The 27,836-nt window shown below is 44.1% G+C and overlaps 1 protein-coding gene across 1 annotated transcript in view; it reads right to left on the reverse strand.

Annotated features, from left to right (window-relative positions):
* Positions 1-1,068: 1,068 nt before the first annotated feature.
* fam20ca (FAM20C golgi associated secretory pathway kinase a) overlaps positions 1,069-27,836 on the reverse strand; it is a 44,072-nt gene continuing 17,304 nt past the window's right edge. Inside the window, exons 4-10 of the mRNA XM_069674214.1 lie at positions 9,479-9,571; positions 6,974-7,089; positions 5,285-5,465; positions 5,077-5,186; positions 4,908-4,989; positions 4,674-4,733; positions 1,069-2,831 (exon numbers count right to left, since the gene is read on the reverse strand). Of these exons, the coding sequence (XP_069530315.1) occupies positions 2,573-2,831; positions 4,674-4,733; positions 4,908-4,989; positions 5,077-5,186; positions 5,285-5,465; positions 6,974-7,089; positions 9,479-9,571 (901 nt within the window). The 3' untranslated portion in view covers positions 1,069-2,572. The remainder of the gene's footprint in view (positions 2,832-4,673; positions 4,734-4,907; positions 4,990-5,076; positions 5,187-5,284; positions 5,466-6,973; positions 7,090-9,478; positions 9,572-27,836) is intronic.

Below are 27,836 nucleotides of genomic sequence, written 5' to 3' on the forward strand. Positions count from 1 at the left end.
GTTGTAAACTGTAGAATCACGATGTAAAATTTTAGGCAGAGCATTGAATAACTTATACTTTTATTGATACCTGAATAAAACATAAGTCATTAGTCATGGGGTCAAAGTATCTCAAAATGAATATACATACTCGGATAAAGTGAGTAGGTTTGACTCACCTTTGATGGTGTGCAACTGCGAGAGTTACGTGTTACTTTGTGGAACATGAGAGACTTACCTCTTCACCTGATGGCCTGTTAAATCTCCATAAGGTAAGAATGCTGAAGATTAATAGAAAATTGTATTATTTAATACACGGCTTTATAGATTTTCCTCACGTTCAGTTGCACGTAGTTAGAGCCCGACTGATGCTGGATTTTTGCCGATACCGATATTGCGGAGTAAAAATTCCAATAACGATATATCGGCCGATTTGTATATATACAACATCTGCCAGCGATAGGGATTGTCCTCATTTCCCATCATGCCTGCTGCCTTGTGCTGACTGAGTAGTTCAGGTTGTTGGCTGTTTTATTTTCCAAAATACCAATAATAATTTCTGTTGTCTGTGGAGAACATTGGTTCTGCATATGACATATATTGGTAACTGTCATTGTTGTGCTGGTTCATATTTGTAACCATGAGTGAGGTGGAAACTGTTATTTCTTTCTGTCTTATATGACCCACGTGTCAGTAAATAATTGTAGCAATCTGTTCGTTAATAGACATAATGACACTGCCTTATACTAAGCCAGGTGTCTTAATGTGTTATATATTCTGTTTAAATTCATATATTAATATCGGAGCATATCAGAGCATATATAGGCCGATACAGATATATATGCTAATATCGGCGGATAAAATCAGCTGACTGATAAATCGGTCGGGCTCTAGTGCAGATGTCACAGGATGGAGCTTGTTGAGTGAGCGGTTCAGGCTGTAGTTTTCTCATGATACACTCTTCCACTTTACCTTGCTCTCAAGTCAACGCAAACTTTTAATTATATTCTTGATGGTCAACCTTAAGTAAAGATACACAATCACCTCCTCGCATTCACGCAGTGAAGAAAGAGAAGTCTCACACGTCCGCAGGCGCCTACACAATAAAAGATTTGTGCTCACTTTTGCTTTTATTGCACACTTTAATCATTTAGTAAACAGATCTTCACAGTAACAATGCAATAGCAGAAAACAGAAGCAAATCACTGTGCGGTGAAGCTCGTCACGTCTTCAAAGTATTTATACGTATTTACACTGAGAATATGAAAACAGTGCCAGAGGTACCCCTGTAGCGGGATGAGGCATTCCAACCTCTTTATCACCCCCTAAAGCACTTTTCAGAGTTGAGTCCAGCCGCCGTTTGTAGCTCTTTGAATCCTGTCCTGTACTGCAAACCCAAAAACATTCAAGTACTGTATTCTGTCATTGCACAGGTACCGGGTTAGCCAGTGCACAGGACTCTCAGGAGGAAAAACCGCACGGCACCGCTTAATGTCCAGACGCAAATAGCTTTGTTGTTTCTCTAACATCTGAACATGAAAACAGTACCCAGAGGAATGTCAATTTAAATAGAATCCAAATGCTAATGTACCTAAGGTAAATATTTCCCAACATATAAAGCAAAACCATAACCTAGAACTTATTAAAACACCCCCATTCCCAATAAATATCATTTGGACATTAAATCTCATCAAAATGAATCAACATACAAACTGTTACTTTTTTCATTGCATAAATAGACAGCTGTGAATGTTTCAGACCTGCATGTAGGAACGGTAGTGCATTCGAACCGTTTCATGAACACTAACCAGCTCGCTGGTCTCCAGTCTTTGCAGGGAATATTTGGTTTGGAAAATCTGATTCACTGTTGTATCGTTACACGTAGAGCTAGCTAGACTCGCCGGAGAGACGGGAAATAAAAAAACAAAAAGAATAAGGCAGAGTGAAGGTGCTGTTTGAGGTACAGCATCAAATTTACTCAGATTTTTGCTGTTTAGAAAGATGCAACAACATTTTCAGTCTGTTTGATGTCAGACAAAAAGCTTATAAGATAAACAGAACACACTGTTTGGAAGTTCTCCTGGTTGTATGTTTTTTCCTGCTGATTGTAAAAGTGGAAACTGAAGACGTCTCGTACCAAAAGAAAACAATAATTCACACACACACTTCCTCTACCTTCTCATACATCGTGACAACTGATAATAAAGCTTATTGTCTGACCATATGCTGCCCAGTCAGTGTAAGTTTGGTTATGTAGTAATAGAATAAAACACATAAAACAAACTGTAACCCCCTGTATCTGAAACAAACAGGACTAAATGTGAACACAGCAGTGGCTCCTGTATGTCTCACACAACACCTGTGTCTAATGAAGTCTGTGTGCCACAGTCTCTCGTGGTGTCTGTGGACACGTTCTTCTATACAAACACTGAAAAGCAGGTTCCATAGAGGCAATAATGGCAAGTCTTGGAATTCACTGAATTCAGCTTGATATCGGAAGTGGGACTTTTTTTCCCATTGGTCGAACAGCCACAGGCGTGGTCCATTTTCATGTGTCCCTCTCGGCCTCCGTCACCCTGGAGTCTCGCCCTCACTACCTGTGTCCCGGGCTCTTGTGGGTGGCCGTGTCCCCGACTAAATCTTCCTCCACCACATTAACGTAACCTTCCTTCTCTATGCAGCCGGCCAGGACCTGCAGCACCAGCCGGAGCCTGCGGTCCATGGCCTGGAGGTGACGCTCGATGAGGATGGGGGACAGTTTGTCGCGGAGCAGAGACTCCTCCATCAGCGAGCTCAGCTTGTACTCCTCTTTGGCCAACAGCTGGAGGCGCAGGTGGGTGGATTTCCTCACTCTGGAAACAAGTAGATATTTTTAACACTTCTCTCTAATACTGCTGTATATATTCCAACAACGATGGCAATGTATTGTGTAGCTATTTGATTTAAAAAGGGCTGAGGCGAATGTCGTGACGCTTCGTTACATCGTTCGGGAACATTCATCTTTTAGTCGTGGAATTTTTTGCTCAAGCTGAGGAGAGCAGCGCCACACAAAAATCACTTAACTCATTCTGGATATTTATAGGTGACAGTATATTTCTCGCACTAGTATTCACTACCCTTGAATTTGCCTCATTCTACAGAGTTAAAACCTGGAATTCAAGTAGTCTTATTTGGGTTTTTTTTTACCAGATGGCTCCCAAACAAGAGCAGTCTTGAATGTAGACATGTGATGGATGCACAACTTAAACGAGCTATTGGCCCCTGGAAAAAGCCCGTCAGTCAAAGCTGGTGTTCTCTGTAATCGATAGAAGCGATAATATTTGAAATTGAAAGTCGTACAAACGTAGGTGGTAGGGTACATTGTTCAAAATTAAGGGAATTTTGGGACGAGGTTAGACTAACAGTGCAGGAGATCTTGTCAATTAGACTAGTGCTAGAACCAAAGTTTATTTTATGGGGCGTATACCCTGATGAGAATAATATGTGATGAACGAGTCTTCATAAACATTTGTTTATTATAAGCAAAAAGAGGGTAAAGCTTTAACGTGGAAAAAGATTGGTAAACCGAGCATTGCCAAGAACGATCCTTATGTTTACCTTTGGAAAGATTAACATACACTCTTATAGATAAAAAAGAATTGTTTCAGAAAGTGTGGGGACGTTATATTCTATATATGTTAAGAACAATGATTTATCTATGCAATGAACGAGCCTGGAGCAGCGTAATTACACCCTCTGTATGATCACAGTCATAAGCTACAAACTGGGAAGACTGCTCTGTAATATTTGGATTCATTCTCATGGACTCAAGCACCTTTATCGAATGAACCTTGTGTTTTTGTTTGTATCTGTTGTTCTATATTTCTATTTTTGTAAAACAAAAATTCAATGTGGTTTTGCCCATTCTACATTCCTACAACACCCAGCATGCATTGTGCCCCTCACTCTAAAAGGAACGGCCCAGTGAGAGACGCTGGAGTGAAATGCTACCGTTTTTTCTGCAGGGCTCAGAGCGGTACAGAATCTGAAACACAACGAGAATATACCGGTGGATCGTCTAAAAACTCTTCAGGTCTGCAGTCTACATTTCAAACCTGACGATTCTGAACGAGACATGACATCGGAGGCGGGCGTCCTAGACTGAGGAAGTGTAGTTTAGCGAGCTCCCTGGCCTCCGCCAGATGACGTGCTTTACGTTGTCTGGCGGAGGTTTTCCAGGGCCCATTGGTGAGCGGATAGCGTCCTCCAAAGGCACAGAGTGAAATTGCATATTTTCCTACCATAATGGCATTAGCTCCCCATAATAGCATTAAAAGGACTGAGGTTGAAAATCGGCGAACTGGCCCTTTAACTTAAAAGTTAGGGGCTTCACAGCAAAGCACTCAAAGCTTTTCATATTTATATTTGTACACAATTTTGAATGATTCCCTCACTAGTTAAAAAAAATGGATTATTTAGAGTTTCCCCGTTGCATGAAGCCCAATAAAATCCTTTTAAATATGCAGTTCACGACACTGTAAAAGATCAAGGATGAATACTGATTCAAGGCTCTGTGTCTCAAGTCGTTGAGATTTCTTGCTCTGCTGTTGGAAGAGCTTACAGCAGGGCTGACTGAAGGACTCGCGTCCTTTAGGGCCTGTCGCTAGTGAAACAAAGACACACTCACCCTAACAGAGAGGACATAAAGAACTGACCTGCAGCACTGGCTGAGAGGGACCAGGATAGAGAGCTCATCATGGGAGTGTTTTCCAAACCTGCACAGGGTGGGGATAAAGAGGCAGGACGTGTTTTAAACATGGCGTTTGTATGTTAAACAGATGCTTATAAACATATAATACTTTAAAATATGTTTAACTGCTTTTCAAAGCAAACACTTTGTTAACAAGAGATCACAGATTTCGTGTCTGTTGACACTTTAATGTCTTTACCCTCTTCCGTTGTCCAGGTGAATAATGAAGGTGTCATTTCCAAACTTCTCAAACGTCTCATAATGATGTCGATCCATGTTACCTGCACAAGGAGTTTGAGGACTGTAGTTAATTTGTTTGTTTAAAAAAAGGCATAAATATGCAGTTTATGTATCTGTTGGACTCTTACCCATCAAGAAGTCAAAGATGGTCATATCCATGACGTCCAGCAGTCGAGTGCCTCGGTCATACGGAGGAGTCTGCTTCACCTCGTCACAGTAATCTTGGTCCACCTCCCACCTGAGAATACAGAATGTTAAAGCATTACACCATGTGTAGTGACAGAGAGGTGGATGGTGTGCTGACAGGTTCACGGATGTGCTCGTTTCATTCCTTACTCTGCTTTCTTGCGTTTGTGGTAGGAGCGTCTCCAGGGGTTCCTCCAGGTCTTGCGCTTGGCGAGGTTCAGGTCAGGCAGGAAGGCTGCAAGCGAGCCTTCGATCTGGTCCGGTTTACCGCACAGGGCGTGCTCGGTGGAGCAGTAGTACGAGCACTCGCCGTAGAAGCAGACATTGTTGGCTGAGGAGAGAGAAGAAGTCAGGCTGATGTAGAGATGGAGAGGAAGGACAGACAGTTTGATGTGTTTGACTTTCTCTGCTGAATGTGAATGAGGAAGTAAACATGAAGACACGGCGGAGAACATGACAACTCAGACAGAAAATCAGGTTGGTGGAGGTTTTCCTTCATACACATCTCTAATTTATTCCTTGTTTCTTCAGTACTTAGAAGCTTATCTCTTCGTCAACCTTGTTAAAAAAAACGGTTTAATTCCTTGCTTGAAGTAATAATCTTGAAGATTTTCATTTAAATAAATGTCTGTTAAGTCTCTATCTATCGCTGAATGAGGCAACACAATGGTGATTGAGCCTATGGCCCACTGGGTGTCTGTGGCGACAAAAAAAAATCACAAGCGGCACCCAGTTAGTGACGCGTTTTCCATCAGCCAGCAGCGGTTGGTCTGCCAGAGAGGGTAGGCGGAGCTAAGCGGCTGCTTTTCCGCTCTCTGCAAGTGTTGCAAGTAAACAGTTATCTACTATGGCTGAACAAACAAAGAAAAGATGGATGACTACAGATACAACTTCAACAAGAAGTGAAAATCCAAAGAAGAAGAAACAAACTCGACGCTCAGATGAAGCAAACAGTCTAAAAAGGAAAGCGACCGTCAGCCAGGAAAATCAAGAGTTACAACCGGAGCCAACCGTGGACGTCACACATGCAGCACTGTCTGGATATGTGCTCCAGTTTATCGCCATAGGTGGCGCCAAAGAGAACGAAAATGAGATCTTCGAGATTACTGCTTTAATTGTTCACCAATGATAAGTTTGAAAAGTCATCTTTTTTGATGCACCCTGACAAGTACTCGTATATGACACATGACCTGCTTTGCATCATCATTCTTTTGACACATACATTTACCTGCTGTGAATCACACTATTGTTATTTCAGTCACTGTTATAATATCCATCCATCAACTATACTGATGATCCTGTTCGGGGTTGGCTGAAGCCCATCCCAGCTGTCATTGGACTGATCGTCATCAATCACAGGGCTGTTATAAAATCTTGATTCTTAATGTCAGTTTCGAAGCATGATCTAGCAAACACACTGTTTATCTATCAACATGACTTAAATCTAATTAATTTGGATTTTAAAACGTTGTTACTTGTTATATAGTTTTCGTTTGATTGAATTGTAGTATTTTGTTCAGTTAAAAACACAAGTCTCTGTCTTGGTAGAGCTTTCATTCATAATAAGCTGACCTACCGTGCCACCTTGTGGTGACTTTTACTTAAGGCTTTATCCATCATCGCACATGCTACAACACATTCCTGCCATTTTAACGGTCTTGAAGAGCAGCCCAGGACATACTACACTCGGCACATAACCCACCTAATACATCACTCAGCTTACTTAAAGCGGTAGCCGGTGACATACAGGTGTTTGGTGTCTCATTCCAAACAGGACGAGTATATCTGCCAAGCAGCTGCTTCAGTGTGCCAAGCTGCTGAGGCTAGCAGAGTTTCTACCTGGAGAGATGAAGAAGGTCCTCCACAGCTTCTTATCGCGCGTCACGTCTCTGATCTCCCTCGTCATGTTGACAAGTCGTCCTGCCACCGGGGGCACCCTCCGGAAGTCAAGGATCCTGCAGAGGAAGAGAGATAAGGGCAGTGTAAGCGTTTTATTGGCACAATGAATTGGAAAAACTTGCTCTTGTGAAGTTCTGCAGACTTTCACTGCCAGAGAGGCAGATTGGAAAGTGATTAAACAATGAATTCACCCCAAAGCAATGCAGCTACACAGCAGCCTTCATCTTACTCTCCCATGGTGCACCAGATGGGGCAGATTTAAATCCACAGTGAGCCAGCCAGGAGTGCTACGAGGTCCTGCACAGCTGCTGACCCAGTGTCTTGATCTCTGCACCTTCTTGCTCGCATTACTTTCCCTTTCCCTCGTTACCCGAATGCTTCCCTATAAATATGTGGACATATTCAGCAGCGGACATATCTGTCTCGGTATGTGTCGATTATTTTTAAATGAATCGGGATAATTTCTCAAGAAGACTTGATCTGTATCACTTCAGCACACAAGATGTTCAATAACTCATCATCTTTACATCGATTACCTGCGTTTGTGAGCAACATCAAAAGCAGCACTTACAGTCATCCAGCGTTCAAACACAGAGGGACAATGTTCTACTATCTCAGTCTCAATCCATTCTAACTGTCTGTCTGTATTTACACAGTACATCGTGTGTTTACTCCACTCTCGCTCCCATTCTTTCTCCGCCTGTCTTCTCATTCTAATGCTCCTAATGTCAGAACACTATACCTATTCAGCCCCTTATTACCCTGCCTCTGTGTGTGTTTGCAATTCAAATGACCCAGAACATGGGGACTAAAACTAAGCCTCCTGGGAGCAGACGCACAGACACACACACACAGACTGTCTGCGAGCAACACAGTTGGCGAAACTTTAGCCCACAGAGGACAGCATTCAGGAGCAACAAACTGCACCGTCATGTCGGGCCCTGGAGACAAAGGAGCACCTGTGTGTGTGTGTGTGTCTGTGGGAGTCTATTTGTGCGCACTCTTCCCCTGAGTCACAACAGATGGTAATATAGAGCACTAGCAAAGAGCAGAGAATAAAAACAACCCCCGAGATATCAAAGTAATTACTGGAAAGCAGTGATGCTGCCTTCCTCTAAAATCTTCAGGATATTTTAAAACATTTCATCACAATTATCTACAAAAAGAAATCAAATTAAAGAAAGTTTTAGTGCACAACATCCTCCTACTCTGCGGCCCTGAGTCAATATGAAGCTATAAATTAGTAATAGCTCAGACTGGTTTCCAGAGGCTGCTGTGGTCGGGCAGCTGGGCTGTAATTCGCCCCTCTAAAACCACGTCCCGGTAGAGATGGCGTGCCTGTAATTTCCTGTTTGTCTGCTTCTTCCTGCCCACGCAAACACGTGCATCTGAGGTCACTGACCAGAGAGCAAGAGTGTGTGTTTATGAGCACACCTCAGCAGACCGGAAGCCCAGCTATTGTTTGACGAGCATATAGCCTCTGGGGACAACGGCGAACATGCCGAGCGTGTAGCCAGCGGTTAGCATAAACGGCTTCCGGTCAAGACTGGGCTGCATTGTTTACAGATAAATAACCTGTTTTTCTTGTGATTGAATTTAATTAACAGGTCTTACCTTTGCTGAAATTTCAACATCATGATGCAGATTAGTAACGAGTGTAAATGAAGCTCTGTCAGGTCTGTCCTCAAGAGGAGAAGAAAACTACTTTTAAAATGCTCGTTTGTTGAACGGAGGTCGGATCGATCGTTTCTGATGCATTAGAGGAAGTCGGGAAATCTGAACGCTGAACGGCTTTCGTGACACAGCGTCAGGGGAATTTATCTCAAGTTGAATTTAAGATCTAGAACAGATTGTTAGCTGAACTTTCAGCAGATGTCTGTTTAAAGAGGTTAATAAGAAGCTGAATCATCGTCAGATAGGCGCTGATGGGGGCCGGGATGTCATTAATGGTGCGTTACGTTGTTCCTGCTTTTGCTGTCTTCCTGCGCAGCCTGCTGATACGTGATTTGTCACGTCCCCGCTACAGAGCTACATTTCTATGTGGAATCTGTAAATAGAGATTAGCAAAGCATTAATCATCCTCTGTCAGACTCCCAAACTATCAGATTTGACTCCTCCTCTCAGTGTTAGAGCAAAGGGATCATGTGGGAATCAATCTACTCAGCAGCAAGTTAAGATGATCCGAGTGCTCTGTGCGTTATCTAATCCCCCGTGTGCTAAATCCCATTCACATTTTCACAGCTTAAGTGCATTATGGCACACCTCCGGGTTATAAACGGGCTAAAGAGTCTGCTGTCTGTGCGAACGAACTCGTGTGACCTGTCGTTCTAACCCAAACAGACCGTGAAGGATGATTTGATCAAACTGGGGAAGTGAAACGGATGAGTCACAAAGAAATCTCAGCACAACAGAGTTGGGGCTTTTTTTTAAAAAGGCAAAACTCACCTGTCCAAGTGGAAAGCTGCGATCTCAGCGTTGTGCCTCTCAAAGTCGGAGAAGTAGAAGAAGTCTGGAGGGGTTTCCTGCTCCCGGGTCTGCCTGGAAGATAGAGGTAAGGAACACATCAGCAGGATGAAGTTTTAGTCAAGGCCATCCAGTTCTTTGTGATTTCAGTAAACATATTAGGAAGCTGACGTGGAAGAGATCGGTTCAAACGTGGGGCTTGAGTACGGACTCATCAGGAAGAGGATGATGATCGACACAGTCTCCTCACAAAGACATCAAAAGTTCAGTTCAAAGCAATATCTCAGTGTTTCTGTGAATCAGAAGTTTTTCAGAGTGCCGTCTCTCGGTTTGAGACATTTCTGCTCCCGTCTTTGCAAATCTCTTCGGCTTTCATCAGCTCCTCCGTCTCCTGCAGGGTGAAACTCATCTCGGCGTCTGCATCGATCTCTAGGACAGCAGCTGACGCACGAGACCGAAGCCTGCGTGGACACGGCTGCTGAGGGGAAGCTGGATGAGATTCTTGCTCACATCCTGCAGTTCCTCCCAGCAAACACACATATACACACACTCACACACATCCAAGAGATGTGAATCCCTGCCAACCCAGCCATGGATCTGAGTCAGGAACTGCTAGAAGCCTCTTTGTGTCTGTCTGTCTCTCCTCTCTGTCTGTCTGGCAGCGGGATATTATCCCTCCACACTTGCTTTCTCTTCCTCACACACACGCACACACACCTGGCATTAACCTGCTGCAGCTGCTCCGCTTGCACACAGTCAGCTAAACCTCTCACACACACACACTCAGACATGCTGCCACTTGCTGTATCCCCTCCCGCTCTCCCCTCCTCAGTCTTGGACTTTACGGTGCAGCGGTGCTCCTTCCTCCTTCTCTTCCAATTTCCTTGAAAAGCCGAACCTCTGACAACACAAAATAAGCTGTCCTCCTATTCATCGACGTGTCAGGGAAGCGGCCATTTAGCCGTAAATCAATTGCTGCTTTTGCTATCCCTTTGAGGAGGAAGGGACTGATGGTGTTTTTATTTTCAGGGCGCTAGACGGCAGACAAAAGATACACTGAGCAGATGTAGAGGAGAGGAAGTTTTAAAAGGTGACCTTTAAAAGCCGGAGCACTCGTTGCACCTGTGACGCACCTTATTATCAGTCAAACACGCCGTTATCAAAGCACCTTATCATGTATAGATAATCAGCGCCGCTAAAAAGGCTGAGCGGCACAAAAGGAAGCTAACACTGAGGGGTGAAGCGGAGGCTTTTCGTCTCCATCAGTCGTGCACAATAACAGCTTTTATTCAAATAAAGACACTCTGCATATGAAGTCAGAAAGCAAGAGCGAGGCAAAAGTTGAAGGTTGTTCCTCCCTCGAGAACCTCAGAGGAAAACTGTATTCAGGCCGGTTGCCATAACGACGTCTTTCCTTACAAGATATTCCACCATGTATTCCCCCCCCCCGCCACGATTTCACTACCCACCGTGTAAAATGCGTAAACACGTAAACCTGACTGACGGGGATTCAATTTCCTGTCAGGGAGGAAGCTCCTTGGAAGTTTGAATGCGGGCAGTAGCAGGTTTGTGATGTGCAAAGCCATAATGCACGAACACAAACACGCACACACATGCAATCATATTAAAAAAAAAAATCACAAATCTCCCCTCACAGTCACACACACACACACACACACACACACACACACACACACCCTCATCATGAGTGAGTGTCCTTGATAATAAAAGGCCCTTTATCTGAAGAGGACTCTGATTAAGCTTCTGCAAACCTACTGTAGTTCAGCTGAATCTTCTGGTGTGTGCTTGTGCGTGTGTGTGCATGTGTGAGAAGTGATGAAGCCGAACTGCTTGCCTCTGTGGACTCTGTTTGCGCTGACTCGGCAGTTTTAATGCTCTTTCATGAGCTTAGACCTGCACAGTGGAGGGTGATATTAGAGGGATGGGAGAGGGAGGGGGGGCAACACAACAACAGCTGTGGCCCAGACTCTGCAGACACACTCCTCTTTTCTTTCTTGCGCTTTCTCTCTAACACACACACACACACTATGACACATGTTAGTGACAGACAGAGGGCAGCAAAGAGAAACCCGGTTAGAGTAATTCAACGTGCTAACGCAGCTCCATGTCACCTTTTGGACAATGAGAGGAAAGGTTCATGCTGACTGTAGATGTAGTAGAGTTCAGGGCTTCCCCCGAGCAGTCGACCTAAAGTCTGCGATGTTTATATTGATCAGGTAGTCGCAGAAAAACAAAAAGAAATCGGCAGAAAGCGTCCAGATAAGCTCACGTTCAAGTACAGAGCGTATCGTGTCAGATTGGATAAAGCAGCTGTTTTATGCAACGTTATTACGACGTAGTTAGCTAGTTAGCAGCTACATGCTAAAGCCAACCAAACCGAGGCTAGGTAGGGATGATGTCAAGTATTTTTCACTCTCCTAGCTGTTTTTTCCGACACATTCAGAATCATTAAGGTCACCTCTTTTGTCATGAGCAGGCGGCTGGCTTCTTGTACGCATGTTTCACGTACTGTAAAATTTGGTGTATAAGACACACTTTTAATACCTAACGAGCGGGCTGCGTCCTATACACCGGCGCGACCAATATACCAGTATAAAATGCACAGAGGGGTATTTTTTCGTGTTACAGTATTTGGCGCTCTCCGGTTGTTAAGTGGTGACCTCACGTCTCTGCATTGAACCGTTTCCGGGTCCAAGCCACTACAACGTCTCCCGTTTACAATATGCCGCAGTGCTGATTTTGTCACGGACACGCACCGTCATGGTCGCCAGTGCAGCCGCCATCCTTACATGGCGAACGCACCTAGCAGGACTGCAAACTCAACATGTGTAAAACAGATTGTAGGCTCTGATTTTGTGCTTGTTTTGTGTTTCAAATGAAAATAAATTGAAATAGTGTTGAAATAACTTGAACGTTGAACGTCTTACATTCCGGATTTTACGGTATATTATATAAATGTACACTTTAAAGGTGTTTGTATTTATCACAGTGTTATCAATGTTACTCAAAACTGTATGTTTCAGCCTTGGAACTCAAACAGTTTCCTGACGCTGCACAGGTTATATATTTTATCATCACAATAAAAGAGCAACGACTCGTCAACTAGGAAACTCTTAAATCGTGGAGGGGGGGCAGCCCTAATTCTCCCGCTGACCTCGTGCGATAATGGTATCCTGCTGATCTAAAGTAGACAATGAGAGAGAGAGAGAGAGAGAGAGAGAGAGAGAGAGAGATCTGTCATCTATTGGTAATCCACAGCAGATTTCAGCCCCCCACTGACAAGCATCTTTGTCTCTGTCTGGCCCTCCGTCCCGTGTGTGTCTGTGTGTGTGCAAAATGTTTTGACTGTTGGGTTCTGTACGTCCAAGGAATATCAGACCCTGCTTAATTTTTTCTACCTGCCTTGATTTTCCAATTCTGTTTGGTCACCGTGCAGCCGAATGAAATTCCCTCGCGCCAGCCTGACCCCACTTAACACCAATTACCCAGCGTCCTGCAGCTTCCCTCCTCCGCTTCTCCCTCTTTTTCATTCACTCTATTGAACCCATCTCCGCGTTTGCGTCCTTCATCTTCTCCTCCCCATCCAATTTTTCCCACCAACCACCTTTTCGTTATTTCCTCTTCTGCATTTTTTTTCTTTACAGCCAAAAAAACCATCTCATTGTTCCTGCTCCAGGCGCCACAGTATGACTCATCTACTCTGGGCTAGTCCGCCGGGAGTCGTGTGCGTATGAGGGTTTCGGAGCAAAAAGTGATCAGTGCGATTTATTCAGGACTCTTGGTGTAAGTGGCACCTTGCCGAGCACTCACCGACTCTCAAGGTGACAGACAGGCGGAAGGATGGAGGGTGGGATAAAAGATTTGTGAGATAAAACCTCTTCAGCCGGGTGATTTGTGTCAGAGGACGCTTGTCTATCAGCAGCAGTGCATGTAGAAGCTGTGTCATTACACCTGCTGCATACTCTGCTCATACACTTTTGTGTAGTCCTGTCTATGTCTCCTTATTTTCCTCCATGCACGCCGCTTCTTTTGCGTCCTCCAGCGTTGATATCGGAGAGAGGGATCTGAGAATCGGCCCAGGGCCCAGAGGTAGCTGTCTAGATTGAATTTCAAATCAATGTTACACAAGTTGTGTTCTAGCCTCAGCTATTTTCAACACGCAGGGTGAGGCATAGCCGGGAGGGAGAAGGCGAGTTATCTGCCTGTGTGGGAAGCAGTATGGGCGATATTAACATAAGAATGCTGGGGGGAAAAAAAAAAGAGACGTGACTCGAAGAAGATGGATGAGGAGCCGAGTCGGTGCTTCACTTTCAAAGTTATTAGATGCTCATGAGGTCGGAGAGAGATGGAATTAATGTGAAGAAAGACGATGAGTGATCAGCTTCCTGCAGCATCAAGTGTTCAGCATGTGGGAGTGTAGAGGTGCAAGTATCCATTGATTGATCTTTCATCAGAGGAGGGGGCCGCACGGGGTCATGTGATTCATTAATGACCTGCATTAAAGATATGATGCATCAATATTTCAACATACTTTACATTCCCATCCAGTATGGGAGAGATGCACCAAAGAATGTACGAGTTTATAGCGATTCGTCCTTCAGAGATGAGACACTTGACACCACGACGACTGAGATATCTCTATTCTGATTGGCTGGAAGGTGTGTGGTAAGTGCACGGTATAATGGAACAACATGTATCAGTATTAAACTGCAGGTAAGAGCTTGGGGCTGGAGTAGTCGTAGAATATATAACCGAATTGGTTTAAAAAAAAGGATATCAGAAATCAGCACTACTGCAGCGGTCTTCGGAGCTCCCGCGTGTTCCTGTATGTCTGCACTCTCCTGGTTACGGAGCGTCTTTGAATGCATCACACCGTCACTTTATACAATATGTTAATAGTTCACTTTATTCTAGCTGAAACGAGCTACTACAACAACCATGTGGTAATGATGCCGGATAAATAAAATCCCTGCCCGGCCGGAGTGAGAGAGAGAGAGAGATTCTCACCTCCAGCGTAACAGACAGGTGGAGGTATGTTTATGTTTAAATAAATCAACCTGTCACAGCACAGCTCGCTCAGAGCGCTGAATGTCTGTTCTACTGTAACCTCATTATTCGTTTATTTTGCCAGGTGTAGGAAGCCTGTGCTGATCTTTTAAAAAGCATGTTTATGCTTAAATAAACATATCTTTGTATGTAACTTTGTCTCTCTTTGTATTGGTATGTCCTCTTGTAGACAAAAACAGATTTCGAATACTTCCAACCTCTGTGGGGGTTTTTTGGCCAATTTTGCCAGCACCTCAAGAAAGCATTAAAGGCTTCTCAGTGTGGTGGCCTTGAAGGTCAAAGCCGTCAGCATTTCACAAAACACAACAAGAATGAACGTCATCAATCAACTGACAGCAGGAGGAGGAGAGCTATAACGTAAGCCAAGGGACATCTGCAGGGGAGAGGAGAAAGGCGACTCATCTTTCTACCGGTCGGACAGTTTCAATAATATTGATAGGTAGAATGCAGCTACGTTAGCTACATGTAAGCAAAGCAAATGACAGGAATTCAGAGGCTCAGGAACTCTGCAGGGCCAGAGTAATCCACGTGTCTTGTTGACTGCTACCCATTACTGTAAGGGCAGGTTCACACCAGCCTTGTTTAGTCGGATTGAACCGATTTGTTTAGGTGGTGTGAACACCGGAATCAAACTCTAGTGCGGACCAAACGACCGGACCGTGGTCCGCTGGAAAAGACAGATCTTGGTCCGTTTCCAAACGAACCAGGGTCCGATTTTATTCTGGTAAGAATGTAAACGGACTTAAAGTAGGACCAAATACAGGAAACAAACCATAAAACTCTGCAGAGACACGCAGCGAGATGAGAAGAGGACAGACCTGGGAGAGCAACAAGGAAATAGAAACATGGGCTGACCAAACAATTTCACAAATGCTTGTGGAAACGCACGAGAACACAGAGGTGTCCAAAGTGTTCAGTGAAAAACTAAAAGAGAATTGAACTGCGGAATAATTTCGGTTAAAAGTAAAACACTCCGAGAACAAAACAGGAAAGTCTTCGATCATGTTGAGTGTGAGTGATCAGTGTGCTCTCTTGCTTTGTCTACTTAATGGAGTTTTCCCACGTGGACATTCTGACCAATCAGAGAGCAGTTTCCTCGCGCATCAAAACTTTTGGTCCGCTGGTGAAAGCTGCCGTCTGAACACAAACCGAACTCGAGGCAAAATGCAACTTTGTAACGATTTGGTCTTTGATTCGGATCAAACTCGAACCCTCACTGTACAAAAAGTCAAACACTTAAATGTACTTCTTTTTTACTTTTACTTCACTTCTAACCAAGCGTTTGCCTCATTCTAAAGAACATGTCAGATGGACTTTGAACGTCCTTAATCATGTGTAAAATCTTTTTTACTCCCTCATTGAATTATTTTAAAGTGCTCTTCTTTTCACCTTTTATTGGAGCACTGCTTCCTTTCACAGCCATTAGTGCCGAGAAAGAGACGCACTCCCTTTGCAGTCGGCAAACATTTGTGTGACGTTACTTGTTCTTGAGGATGTTGTCACTGTGCTGGCGGAGCACGCAATATAATACAGAGGGACAGTCAAATGCAGTTCTGAAAAGTTCAGGAGCTTGTTAATAAAAAGTGTGTGATTAAAGAAGAGTGTCCTTGCGTTACATTCAAAATTGAAAACTTACTTACAAACGTGTGTGCGACTTAATTTAGTTTAACTACCATTTCTCTTAGAAAGAGTGTTCGGCTCTCCGGCTTCCAATTATCTCTTTCAGTTTAATCTCACATACTCCTCTCCTCCCCAATTATCCTCAGCTCCCTCACTCTTTCTTGGCTGTCTGACCTTCTGTCCATAATAAAACCCGCAGGCAGAAACGGCGGCCTTGAGTTCGGAATCTAAATGCACGACTTTGAGGGAAGCTGAGAAGCCGTGGGCTAGGTCACTATCTGTGACAACCAGAGCTCTCTGGCAACCCTTGAGATAGATGACAGAATCCCCCTGAACCACCGTAAACTGTGTCTGTGAGTGTGCGAGTCACGATGGAGTCAGAATGAGAGAGAGGGAGAGAGAAAGAGAGAGACTATCCAACTGTCTCATCTGGACAGATGGCTGGGAGTCCCTGTCTGTATATGTCAGGGATCAAGCCATGGCTTATGGGCCTGCAAAGCCCCGCTGCTCTCCAACTACCCTCAGTGTGTGCGGTTTAACAAGGCAGACTACACAGGGAGGGGAAATGAAACGCACCAGATACAGTAAGACCGCAGACAGGTCGGGGATCAGCGAATAAAACAGGAGCTCAACTTCAAACCAAAACATGAACAAAAGAATCTCTGATCACTATTTGACTGTCAGTGATTGAAACCCACTTTAAAGCCCTGAGGGGGATTAATGCACATTAACAGAGCAGGGCTTCATAAATAGGAAATGAGTTTTAATGCAATCTTGACCCACGAGTTTTCTCCTCTTGTTTAAGTCCGGAAAGGTCCAGAAAGCATCGTCCTCAGGGTGACAAAAGCTTTCTATTTATTTCAAATAAGACTCTCGCTTTCGTGGAGAGATGTCAGTCCCTTCTTCTTTCTTCTACAAGGATAAAACACGACAGTCGCGTTAAGCCGGGTACACAGCACAAGATAATCAGGCGGTTGTTGGGCCCGATCCCCCCCTTCAGGCAATAGTTAAAAAAAAGATTTTTTGATGGTTCTAAAGACGATCTCTCCAGATGTTCCTGTGGTGTGATGGATGTTGAGAGGGATTTTACTCAATATTTACGATCCGTTATCTTGTTGTGTGCGGGGAGCCCTGAGGACAGCGGAGCACGCAGTCTATGGATTGTCACGTGGAACGAAACAACAGCCAATGGGGAAGCGAGCTGACTGAAGGAGGAAGCACAACAACCGCAGCCATGGCGACAAAAGCAAACGTGTTCACGCCGTCTCCACCACTTCATCCAGTTTCTTTTTTCTTCCTGAATTTTCAGTAAAAAGTCCCAAAACTATCATCGCCAACTCTTCCTGCTGTCGTCCGCCATGTTTGTTTAATGTAAAGTCTCGTTTGATCGCGAGAGATTCTGTGAGATTCCCAGTTCCAGAGTCGGACTCTGGTTGTTGGCGTAATCATTACTCTCCACACACTACAGGAACAAAACTGTTACATCTATGATTATATATTGTCATGTGTGGGCTCTCTCACATTTTCAACATCTGTTAAGATTTGAAAAATCTTTCAGTGTGGGCTAGCAGAAGTGTCAACTCCCTCTTAGGTCTACAAAAATGTGTATCTGAATAAATATTTTAAGCGCTTTTTTGTTGCTTTTTTACACCTTTCCAACATGTTCATTTAAAAGTACAGCCACTCTCTAACGATGCTTATGTTTCAGATAATTCCCCACATTACAGCTGGAATATGTCGGCTGAATCTCCCTCCCTCTCTCGTCTCCGAGCTCTACATTACTCTTCGAGCTATTTCTGAAATGGCTCTGAGATTTTTTATATATTTATCTTCTCTGGCCCTAATTGACTGGTGTGTCATATCCAGCTGTGTTCCTCTGGGCACAACGCTCCGTAGAGCTCCGTGTTTGAAGACCTGATGCAAAGCTGCAGAATTATATATCTGGGCTTCTGGGATCCCGTCCCTACAATCATCTTAACAGGATCCCCGAGTCGGGAGCGCACTTGGAACGTGAATGAAAAAAGGAAATCTTATTAGTGACACTGTGTATTTTCATGTTTTCACAAAGCCACATTTTGGCGGATGCATCAGCGCTTCTCCGTGTCAAAATAATGTGAGTCAATAAGCGTATTCACTGGTGGCTTTCTGGTATCAATAGATGAACTGTTTGGTGATTCATCCGCTCTTAAGTCGCATCTCATTCACTCAGGAAACAGACCGCGGTATATATCTTTGATATTACAACAGCTTACCATCAGAGCTTAACTTTTTCATACAGCTGCAGATGATGGAGGGAAAAAAACAGATGATTGTCTTATTTTGAAACTTCACGTTTTCCTTTCAAATATATAATTGTTGGAGTATTTTGTATCTTAAAACCTTTTTTTTTACACACGTGCATACATATAATATATTTGGAGAGAGACATCAAATGTCGACTCGAATAAAAACATACATTGACTTTATTTAAAGTAATAATCTCATGTAAATAAATGTCTGTTAAGTCGCCAAATAAAACCAAACTGAGAACTTCGGGACGATAACTTTAAAGCTCCTGTGAGGAACGTTTGGCTTGTGTTGATTTTGGCGCCCCCTCTGGACAAAGCAGTACCTCTTATCTCTTTGCTGATTTTGTCCTGTTCATGTTTAAGTAAACACACTAAATACTAAATAAACTCCCACCCACAACCTAAGATCTGATGCCAACCTCCTCACCCCTCTCACCCGAACCAAATATTGCTGCCCCCGCCTGCTGGAACTCTCTCCTCCAACAACTCCGAACTTCTCCCTCACTTCCTTTAAAACGGCACTAAAAACCCATTTAAATCTGCTTTTAACCAATGATCTGTTATTATTTCCTTTTACCTTTTTATTACCTTTATATACATATTTTATTTAACTGTAAGCCTTGTACTCTGATTGTTTTCTTTTTCATTGCATATGTTCTTAATGTTTTTGCTGTTGTTGCTCCTGTTTTCTTTTGTGTAAAGTGCCTTTGAGTACCTTTTTAAAGCGCTATATAAATAAAATGTATTATTATTATTAAGTGGTGGTTTTTAACAAAAAATCTGCTTTCTTTCACACATGTATCACTCACTTTAAATGTTTGCCCTGTAAAATGTAAACAAAGGCAGCGTGCAGTTAACTGCTTTGACACCTACCCCCCCGCCAGCAGTTTCAGGCATTTAAAATAACTTTACAGAAATAATCAATCTTGTCGCTGATGGTCTGGTTTCCTTTTGTAGCTCATAAAGAGTCATCAGAATTAATATCAGTCTGTTTCATAACCAGCGAAAAAACTCCTCACAGGAGCTTTAATTATTCAAAACATTAAAAAACGTCTTCACCAGGATAAGAAGTTTGGTTCTGGTTTGTTTATTGCAGGTTCAAAGATCTTAACATTAAAACATGACAACCAAGTCATGAGGATTGTGTGTTTGTGTGAAAGGAAATTCAGTCCTGCATATTTCTTTAATAATCATGGAATTAGCAGTAACAGTGAGGGCATCGACGCATTAAATGTGAACTAACTGTAGGCTCATATAGTGGAATAATACTGCCGTTTACGGGTATACAATCTATGTGGATTGTGTTCAGAGAGGGGATTATATGTTCTTAAATGTACTTCAAGGATGGAGCAGGTCTTTGTACTTTAGGTTCCCCTTCTCTTTGTCTCTCTCTCTCTCTCTCTCTTCCACGCCGTCACCCACAACAAACACAACGCAGATCGGTTTATCCGCAACAATCACGAGCGTTCCAGCAACACTGAGCCGCGCTCGGTCGTATTTACATATCCATCCACAGAGGATTAACCGTTTTCAATAGCACAAGTCTGAGACAATCCTTCACTGGGTGCGCAATTCATGACAGGCTTTGCACAGAATTTGAACTATGAATTATGCAGAACAAACACAAACATCAAGGGTATTCTTGGGTCAGCAGTGATTAGAAGGCAAAATGCACAAGCTTGCGGATGTTTAGAACAATAAGCTTCAAAGTGTGTTGATGCTGCACGCTGACAGAATGTGATCTCTCCTGCAGCTTTCCTCGGCATATTCTCCTACATTAATACTTATATTGGATCTTAAACAGCGGGTTTTTTTTAAGACCACCTGTTCCAAAAAAGTCTCCAAAACTCTGACAGCTATAACAAACCGAACATCCTACCCAGGCGATCCACCATAAAATGAGGCATGCAAAGATTCCCTGGGAACGTAAGAATGCCGCGGATGGTTATTTCCTTTCACACCACCACAAATACGACACCGAACAGCCCGTAGTGTCTCAAAAAGCAGCCACGATGTAGGGGCACCAATGCAAATTAAGAGGGGGGGGAGCAAAGTCCAGCAGGAAATTCCTGCAGAAAGCTCGAACAGTTGTCTCCATCCCTCACAGATCCAGAGCTCCACAGGAGGGAGGGAGGAACACTTCAAAAGACAGACGGCCAGATTTGACTTAAATAACGTGGGAAAAGGAATAAACAGCATCCGCATTTATACTTCTGGTCTTACTGAGGCAGCCGAAGATCAAAAAAAAGGCTGACATTGCTTCCACAGTGAAAAACAAACTGGATAGCTCTGAGCCTGTTGAGATCAATGGGGGGTTTTAAGAGCTTTACCTGTACGAGTGTGTGTGTGAGTGTGTGTATGTGCAAGTTTTTTGCTCCTGCCTGCTCGCAAAATCAATGAGCATTACCATGAGTCTTCATCTCACAGGGACTCAGCATGAAACGCTGGTATTCAGCATGTCATGTAAGCTGAAGCTGATGAGAGGAGGAGGAAAAAAATCCCAGTCTGAGCATGTCAGTCGACTGCAGAAAGTGCAGGGCTGGCAAAAAGTAGTCCCTCCACTCACGCTGAGGGGGATTAACTTAAGGGTTTCTCGTCTCCGTCTGAATTTCCTCTCATCTGCAACATGAAGGGTAATTATAAGCATGGATGCTGTCGTATCTAAAGTCTGAACCACAGACTGTATTAATAATAGATGCAGCCACTGTGATGGCGTCCATTGGTTTGTCAACTGCCTCTGTGAAGCCTCGAGTTCGACATTTTGGCGGTCACCGTGTCTCTTTACTGGAGCCATGGATAATTGATTAGCTGGCTAATCACCGAGATAATTATCCTGTTGCATTCCAGTTTCCAATTAGAGCGAACATATCAATCAAATAATATTTCAACTTCACTCAGTGAACACAATGAAGCACAGACGTTATGCAGTGAGTGTTCGAATAAGCAAAAGCACAGTCGTACAGCAGCGCGAAAAATCACCAGGAACAAAGTTAGAGCTTCAGTCCAGTCACTGAATTAGCTGAGGGGACACCGAGCAGACAGCTAGCAGCATCCACCTGTCACTCACAGCGGCCCCCAGTTATGCATATTGTAAGCCCTGATATAATTGAAATGAGTGACCCTTACAGCTGTCATGAATAGAGAAATATGCCACAGAGACCCAAAACAAAACATGTTTAGTTCTGCTGGAAAGTTTGGCTATTTAATATGGAGCCTAACGGGGATTAACCAATGACTGCATATGTAGATGGATGACGCGTCTCCATCTGCTCCCATTGTACACATACGAGGCCCCATGACGGCGCTGCCATCTTGCAAGTTGCGCACAAGAGATCGGCGGCCGTAGCCACTTCCGCTAACCAAAACACACACTTAACTCACCGGAAAAAAACGTGCGTTTAACAGCAGAGCAGCTTCTTTGTGTCGGTCTGAGGTTAGCGTTCACAGGTATGGAAACTTCAATGACTGTACTGATTGTTTTAGTTACGTCTCCTCTCGCCGATAGTCCTCCACTCTGCTAATCCGGAACAGATCGGCTGCAGGAGCCGGATTTGTCAACAGAGCTGTCAATCATTTTTACAGCATCAAACAACTAATTAAAAGTAAACTTGTCAGAAAAATGAACACTCAGACATAAATCAGCATGATAAGAACTAACTATAATGACAGAAACCATGTTTGAGAAAAATGTATTTGACGTGTATTTTGATTTTATAGTTTGACTCATGTCCCATCTGTTAACATGGAGGAGGCGGGCTTTATGACCTATACTGCAGCCAGTCAGCAGGGGGGTTTGGCTTCACTTTTAGGGAGCTGTCATCTCGTCCACTTTTGGAGCCAGCCTCAAGTGGCCACTCGAGGTACTGCAGTTTTTGGCCCTTCTGTATTGGCTTTATTCCCCGGCTCCCGAGGTTGCCGCCTGGTTTGAACACAAATAACATGTTGAATTGAACTGAAGCCGTCTTCAAAGCTGGAGTAATGCTGTGTTTCCAAACTGCATGTTCTTCTTCACCAAAATCAATTTGAGGTTATAACAGGCTAAAAAAAATACATCAGAACAGGGTCAAAACACAATCACGTTCTCCTCTTGGGATCCAATTCAAAGCAGATTCCCTGAGTGGAAGTTGGCAGATAACTAGACTAGAATAAGCACAGAGGAAGAGGAGACTGAAACACCTGCCAGAACTATATGAATCAACCCTTTTTAAAGTGTGAATCTTGACTGAGAGGCTCTGCATTCAGGTCCATCGTGGAACCAGCCCGCGGTACACACCATTAAGAATTTATTTGATTATCGCTAAGTAGATGCTGAACAGCAAACACCAATTAGAGCAAATTATGTTAAATCCTGGGAAGCATAAATTTTCCGGGCCGACTGCCCCACACAGACACGCACACGCAAGGGAAAACGTGAACACTCCACTCTCATCCAGGACACGGAGCGTGCCTGTGCAGTTTGAGCCAAGATAAGTTAATTGGATTGTGAGTAAGCATTTTGGAGGTCAATTTCTTAAGGTGTCTCATCAAAAACAATCCGATTAAGATAAGAGAAATGCACACATACGCTTTCTCGCTCTCTCTCTTTCTTCCACAGCGACATCTCTTCATCTCTTCCTCAGGCAGTGTCCACTGAAGATGACCCTGCCACCTTAAGGTGCCCTGGCTATTTACAAGTCACCAATGAATCTACAATCTGCATCACTTATCCCTCTCCTTCCTGTCCTTCCTGTTCCTCTCACAATCTGATTTCCTTCTCCTGAAGGACACTGTGGCTGCAGGCCCGTCACTCCCCTCCCCATCTGCGTTTACTTAAACTAAATTTGCCGATAAAGTCTGTCAGATGCAAACACACACACATAAATGCACAGAGCAAAAGATCCAAGAAATAATTTGGCAGCGTTCTTTATTTTTCTGACAGATGCTGAAACTGCTTGAAAGACTTGATACCATTTTCCCCCAATTAGCCCGATATGAGGCTTGTTGAAATGCCATATTCCAGCAGTGCATGACTGATGACCGACTAGCGTTTGATTTAGTGGTGCTGCCTCCTAATGAATGTGTTTATTAATTACCCAAGAGGCTTCGGGGTAGACGCAACAACCTGTTCTGTTCATTGCTGAAAGTTACAAGCTCCTGCAGTTCATCCATCACTTCCTTCAGCTCGGAGAGGGCACAACTCAATTTTTAGCAGGCTGTCGTTTATTTTCAACGCTGCCGCTTCTCCTCACAGCCAAAATTGATTGCACACAACCGAGTGAAACCTAACTACATGAAACTCAAAACTTTGATACCTCAACCAAGAAAGCAATCATAAGAGTCTTTCCGGAAAGCCATTTTCAGCCGAGGCCCCCAAATCGAGGCACGGCTGTTTGTGCGTCGTTTTCTCCCACAGCTGAACTTTTCTATTTAGACCTGTCAACAGTCTTGTTGTGCTCCGTGGTTTGTGGTCAGATGCCGTTTCCTAAATAGAAACCATCAATCAGAGGCTAAGTGGTGGCTGAGAGATGTCATTGTGGTCATGAGTGGGTGACGGCGGCAAAGGAGGAAGTGGTGAGACCACTGGAAAAACAGGTCCAAGGGTTGCATTTATCCTTGTGTAAGAGCTAAGTGGGATGGAGTGAGTCTATTGCACTTGAGGATGAAGAGAGTTATTCTATATGTGAAATGAATGAGACCAATTCTGTACATTCTGTATGCTAGGACGCCTCTCAAGACAGATTACCAAGTGATGCTCACAATGAGAAGAAAGCAAACGAAACCGAGCAAGATGCTCTCCAATGTTCTCTGCGCTGTTATTGGTCATACGGCGCATCAAGAGGCACCGAGCATGCATCATCGTATGACAGCTGCTCTGTGTAACCTGACCTTGAACGTCCCTGCAGACAGGGTCCCAGTGCATCATCTTGTAGTGGTGATGTATTGTTTTTGCATCGCACCTCCTTCTGTATATACCGCACAAGAGGGGCACAATAACATCTTGCGAAACTGTGTTATCAAAACCTCCACAGCACCAACAAAAGACTTGTGTGACCGTACGTAAGGTTGAGAAGCGTTAGTATTTATAGGGGACAGTGATGCAGGGCTGTGGTTTGGCTGGTCCACCACTTTGGTCCAGACAGAAATATCTCAACAACCATGAGATGTATTGCCATGAAATCTTGTGCAGACTTTCATGGATCCAAAAAATAAATCGCTCTGACTGTGTTGATCCCCTGATTTTTCCTTCGTCACCACTGACAGTAGCATTTGGTTTACACAAAATGTTTCAACATATATCAGACACATTGAGTTGAAATTCAGTACATCATTTGGTGACGCCTGACTTTTAATTTATGCAAATTTAAGACCGAGTATAAGTTAAAGTTCCAATCTCTTAGATCTCAATTTCGTTCTCTTTGGCGCCACCTGTGGCGATAAACGGTAATTGCAGGAGCACACTTCCCAGATATCCAGACAGTGCCGCGTGTGTGACGTCCACGGTTGGCTCCGGTTGTAACTCTTGATTTTCCTGGCTGACGGTCGCTTTCCTTTTCAGACTGTTTGCTTCATCTGAGCGTCGAGTTTGTTTCTTCTTCTTTTGATTTTCACTTCTTGTTGAAGTTGTATCTGTAGTCATCCATCTTTTCTTTGTTTGTTCAGCCATAGTAGATTACTGTTTACTCGCAACACTTGCAGAGACGGGAAAAGCAGCCGCTTAGCTCCGCCTACCCTCTCTGGCAGACCAACCACTGCTGGCTGATGGAAAACGCGTCACTAACTGGGCGCCGCTTCTGATTTTTTCCATGAAAGCATTTTAATCTGCAGCTTAATGGATCGACTGACTTTTGCAGCCAGTCTGAAGTGGCCACTTGAAGAACTGCAGTTTTTGGCACATCCTCACTGGCTTCATTTCTCCCCCCAGGCGGCGGCTGCTTCTGCTTGGTCGGGACCATAGAGGGGTGATGAAGATGGAGAGACTCTACTAGCCAAACTGTTGTGGATGCTATTCTGTTCTTAGACGTAATCAAATAATAAATATCACACATACAGAAACTGAAAGTCTTCTCCGTCCATTGTTACATCCAACATAATTAAAATAGTGTAAGAGGAGGCAGAAACATGCAGACAGCACACACACATCAGTCTGTGCTTTTTATATCTCACTGTAGCGGCACTATGCGAGACTCTTCCTGCACCTCCGGCACAGAGGCTCCTCTGTTTGCATCAGTGCCGCCCGGAGCTGCAAAAAGGTGAGTGGGAGTTGAGGGGAGGGGTGACCCAGGCAAGCCCCTGGATCAGGTTCCTGCTTCCCTGGCCCGGTGATACCAGACCTGGCCGCCGCCGCCCCTCCTACATCCTGCCCTGACAATGGGCAAAGCCAGGCAGAACCCTCCTCTGGTTTAATTGGCAGACAATGATTGCATTCTCCTCCCCTTCCACTGGACTCTGTCAGGGGGATAGGGGGAGTCACACACACCCTAATTGCCACCTTGCATGGGACAGGCTCAGACATGCACACGCCCGGCCCACAATGGATGTATTAACCTCTGCTCGTACGATCACAAAGGACAAAGTTACAGAGCCACAATGTTCTCTCTCTTTCTCCCCGTCGAAGAACTGATGTTTCATTCATTCGGCTTGGAGAGGCCTTCAGGTGGACTGTGATGGATCTACCTGGGAAAGGCCGTTATCTAATGACCGAGCTCGGCTGTGAGCGCTGGTGCAGTGCGTGTGGTCCCATTGTTGAGGGGCAACAGCTGATTTAGTGACAAAGTAACAATGAAGCATGTGTGCTCTGTCATTTTCAGACCGCCGTAATGAAAAACAAGAAGCATCATCCCCCTTTTTATCCGGCTGAGCCCGAACAATTATCCTCATTATAGCTTCTGAGGGAGACGAGAAATGGAAAACACCAGGGCCATTAGCAGGATTGTATGTCACACGGCAAGCTGTTGTCTCACTTTTCAGGATAATTTGAGAAAATGCAAGGTCTAAATCGCAGGTAGTGTGTTCACCACAGCGCTCAGATGACAATTAGCCTTTGAGAGTTCCTCACAATTAAACGCAACGTTTCTGAGTGCTCGTTAAAGAAAACCATCCTGGGATGTTTAGTGCAATTTCAGCACATACTTTACTCTTAAGTTCACAAACTATCCGCGACACAAGTCAAGGTTTGGCACGCTTTCCTCGCCTCGTAAAAACAAACGCTCACTTCTGATGTCTGGAACTCACCTCCTGGAGGGAAATGAATTTTCAGCATTCCAGACAAATGCGACAGCAACATTCCTCGCGGGAAGCTTAGGAATTCCCCCATACAGTATTTTAGACGGTAATGACACGTTAGGCTGGCTGAGCAGCATAACCACGCAAGGCAGCAATAAAACGGGCCCAGTCGCCACAACAAGCAAGCTCAATTGCAAAAACCGAGATGCACTCTGATGTAGCACAGAGGGGCACAGACGCTCCAGTCAGAACACTCTACAGTCTACAACCCAGATGCAAACACATATAACAGTCTGTGAGTCAAATATAAGGACAGACGTCTTGATTAAGTCATAACGCAGGCAGTATTAAGGCGGCCCCAGATATAATGTTAAACACATCCCTGAAACATTTCCCTCTGCTGAGCCCGATTCACCGTTCGCTCGGGCTGAACGATGCGATTTGCACGTGTGCAATAGTCACATCGTGGGATGTGCGATAGTGAAGCCAATGAACGGCTTTTGTGACACAGCGTCAAGCGAATTTATCTCAAGTTGAATTTTAGATCTAGAACAGATTGTTAGCTGAACTTGCTGCAGATTGTTTATAGAGATCAATAAGAAGCTAAATCATCATCAGATAGCTGCTGATGGGAGTCTGGATGTCATTATGGTGCATTACGTTCCACCTGCTTTTGCTCTCCACACGACTGTTCTTCCTGCATACGCCGCAGCCTGCTGATATGTGATTGGTCAACACAGAAACCACAGATTCCCAGAATGTTCCTTTTAATAGCAGGAGAACGTTCTCTGAGACCATTTTCAGAAAGTTGCAGTGAGAATGTTCAAATCACATTTCAGGAACGTTTTATAAATCACGTCTGATAGTTCAGGCCGTACTAACATCCTGAAAGGATCCTCACAATGTTGGAGTGAGCATGTTCTAGCTTTGTTTTTATGTAACACTGAGCAAATGTTTTATAAAAGGCGTTCTGACATCCCAGGCCTCAATAACATCCTGAAAACATCTTCAGAATGTTTGAAACATTTTGTTTTAGTTTAAAGCTGTGTCCCAATCCAGCGGCTGCAGCCTTTGAAGGCCGATTGCGTCACAGAAGCGCGTCAAAGGCTGTCCCAATTCGAAGGCTCCTTGAGATGCGGCCA

The sequence above is a fragment of the Semicossyphus pulcher genome, unplaced genomic scaffold (genome assembly GCF_022749685.1).
Source record: "Semicossyphus pulcher isolate SPU_LCO1_2020_fin unplaced genomic scaffold, fSemPul1.0.p SCAF_23, whole genome shotgun sequence".
Lineage (NCBI taxonomy): Eukaryota > Metazoa > Chordata > Actinopteri > Labriformes > Labridae > Semicossyphus > Semicossyphus pulcher.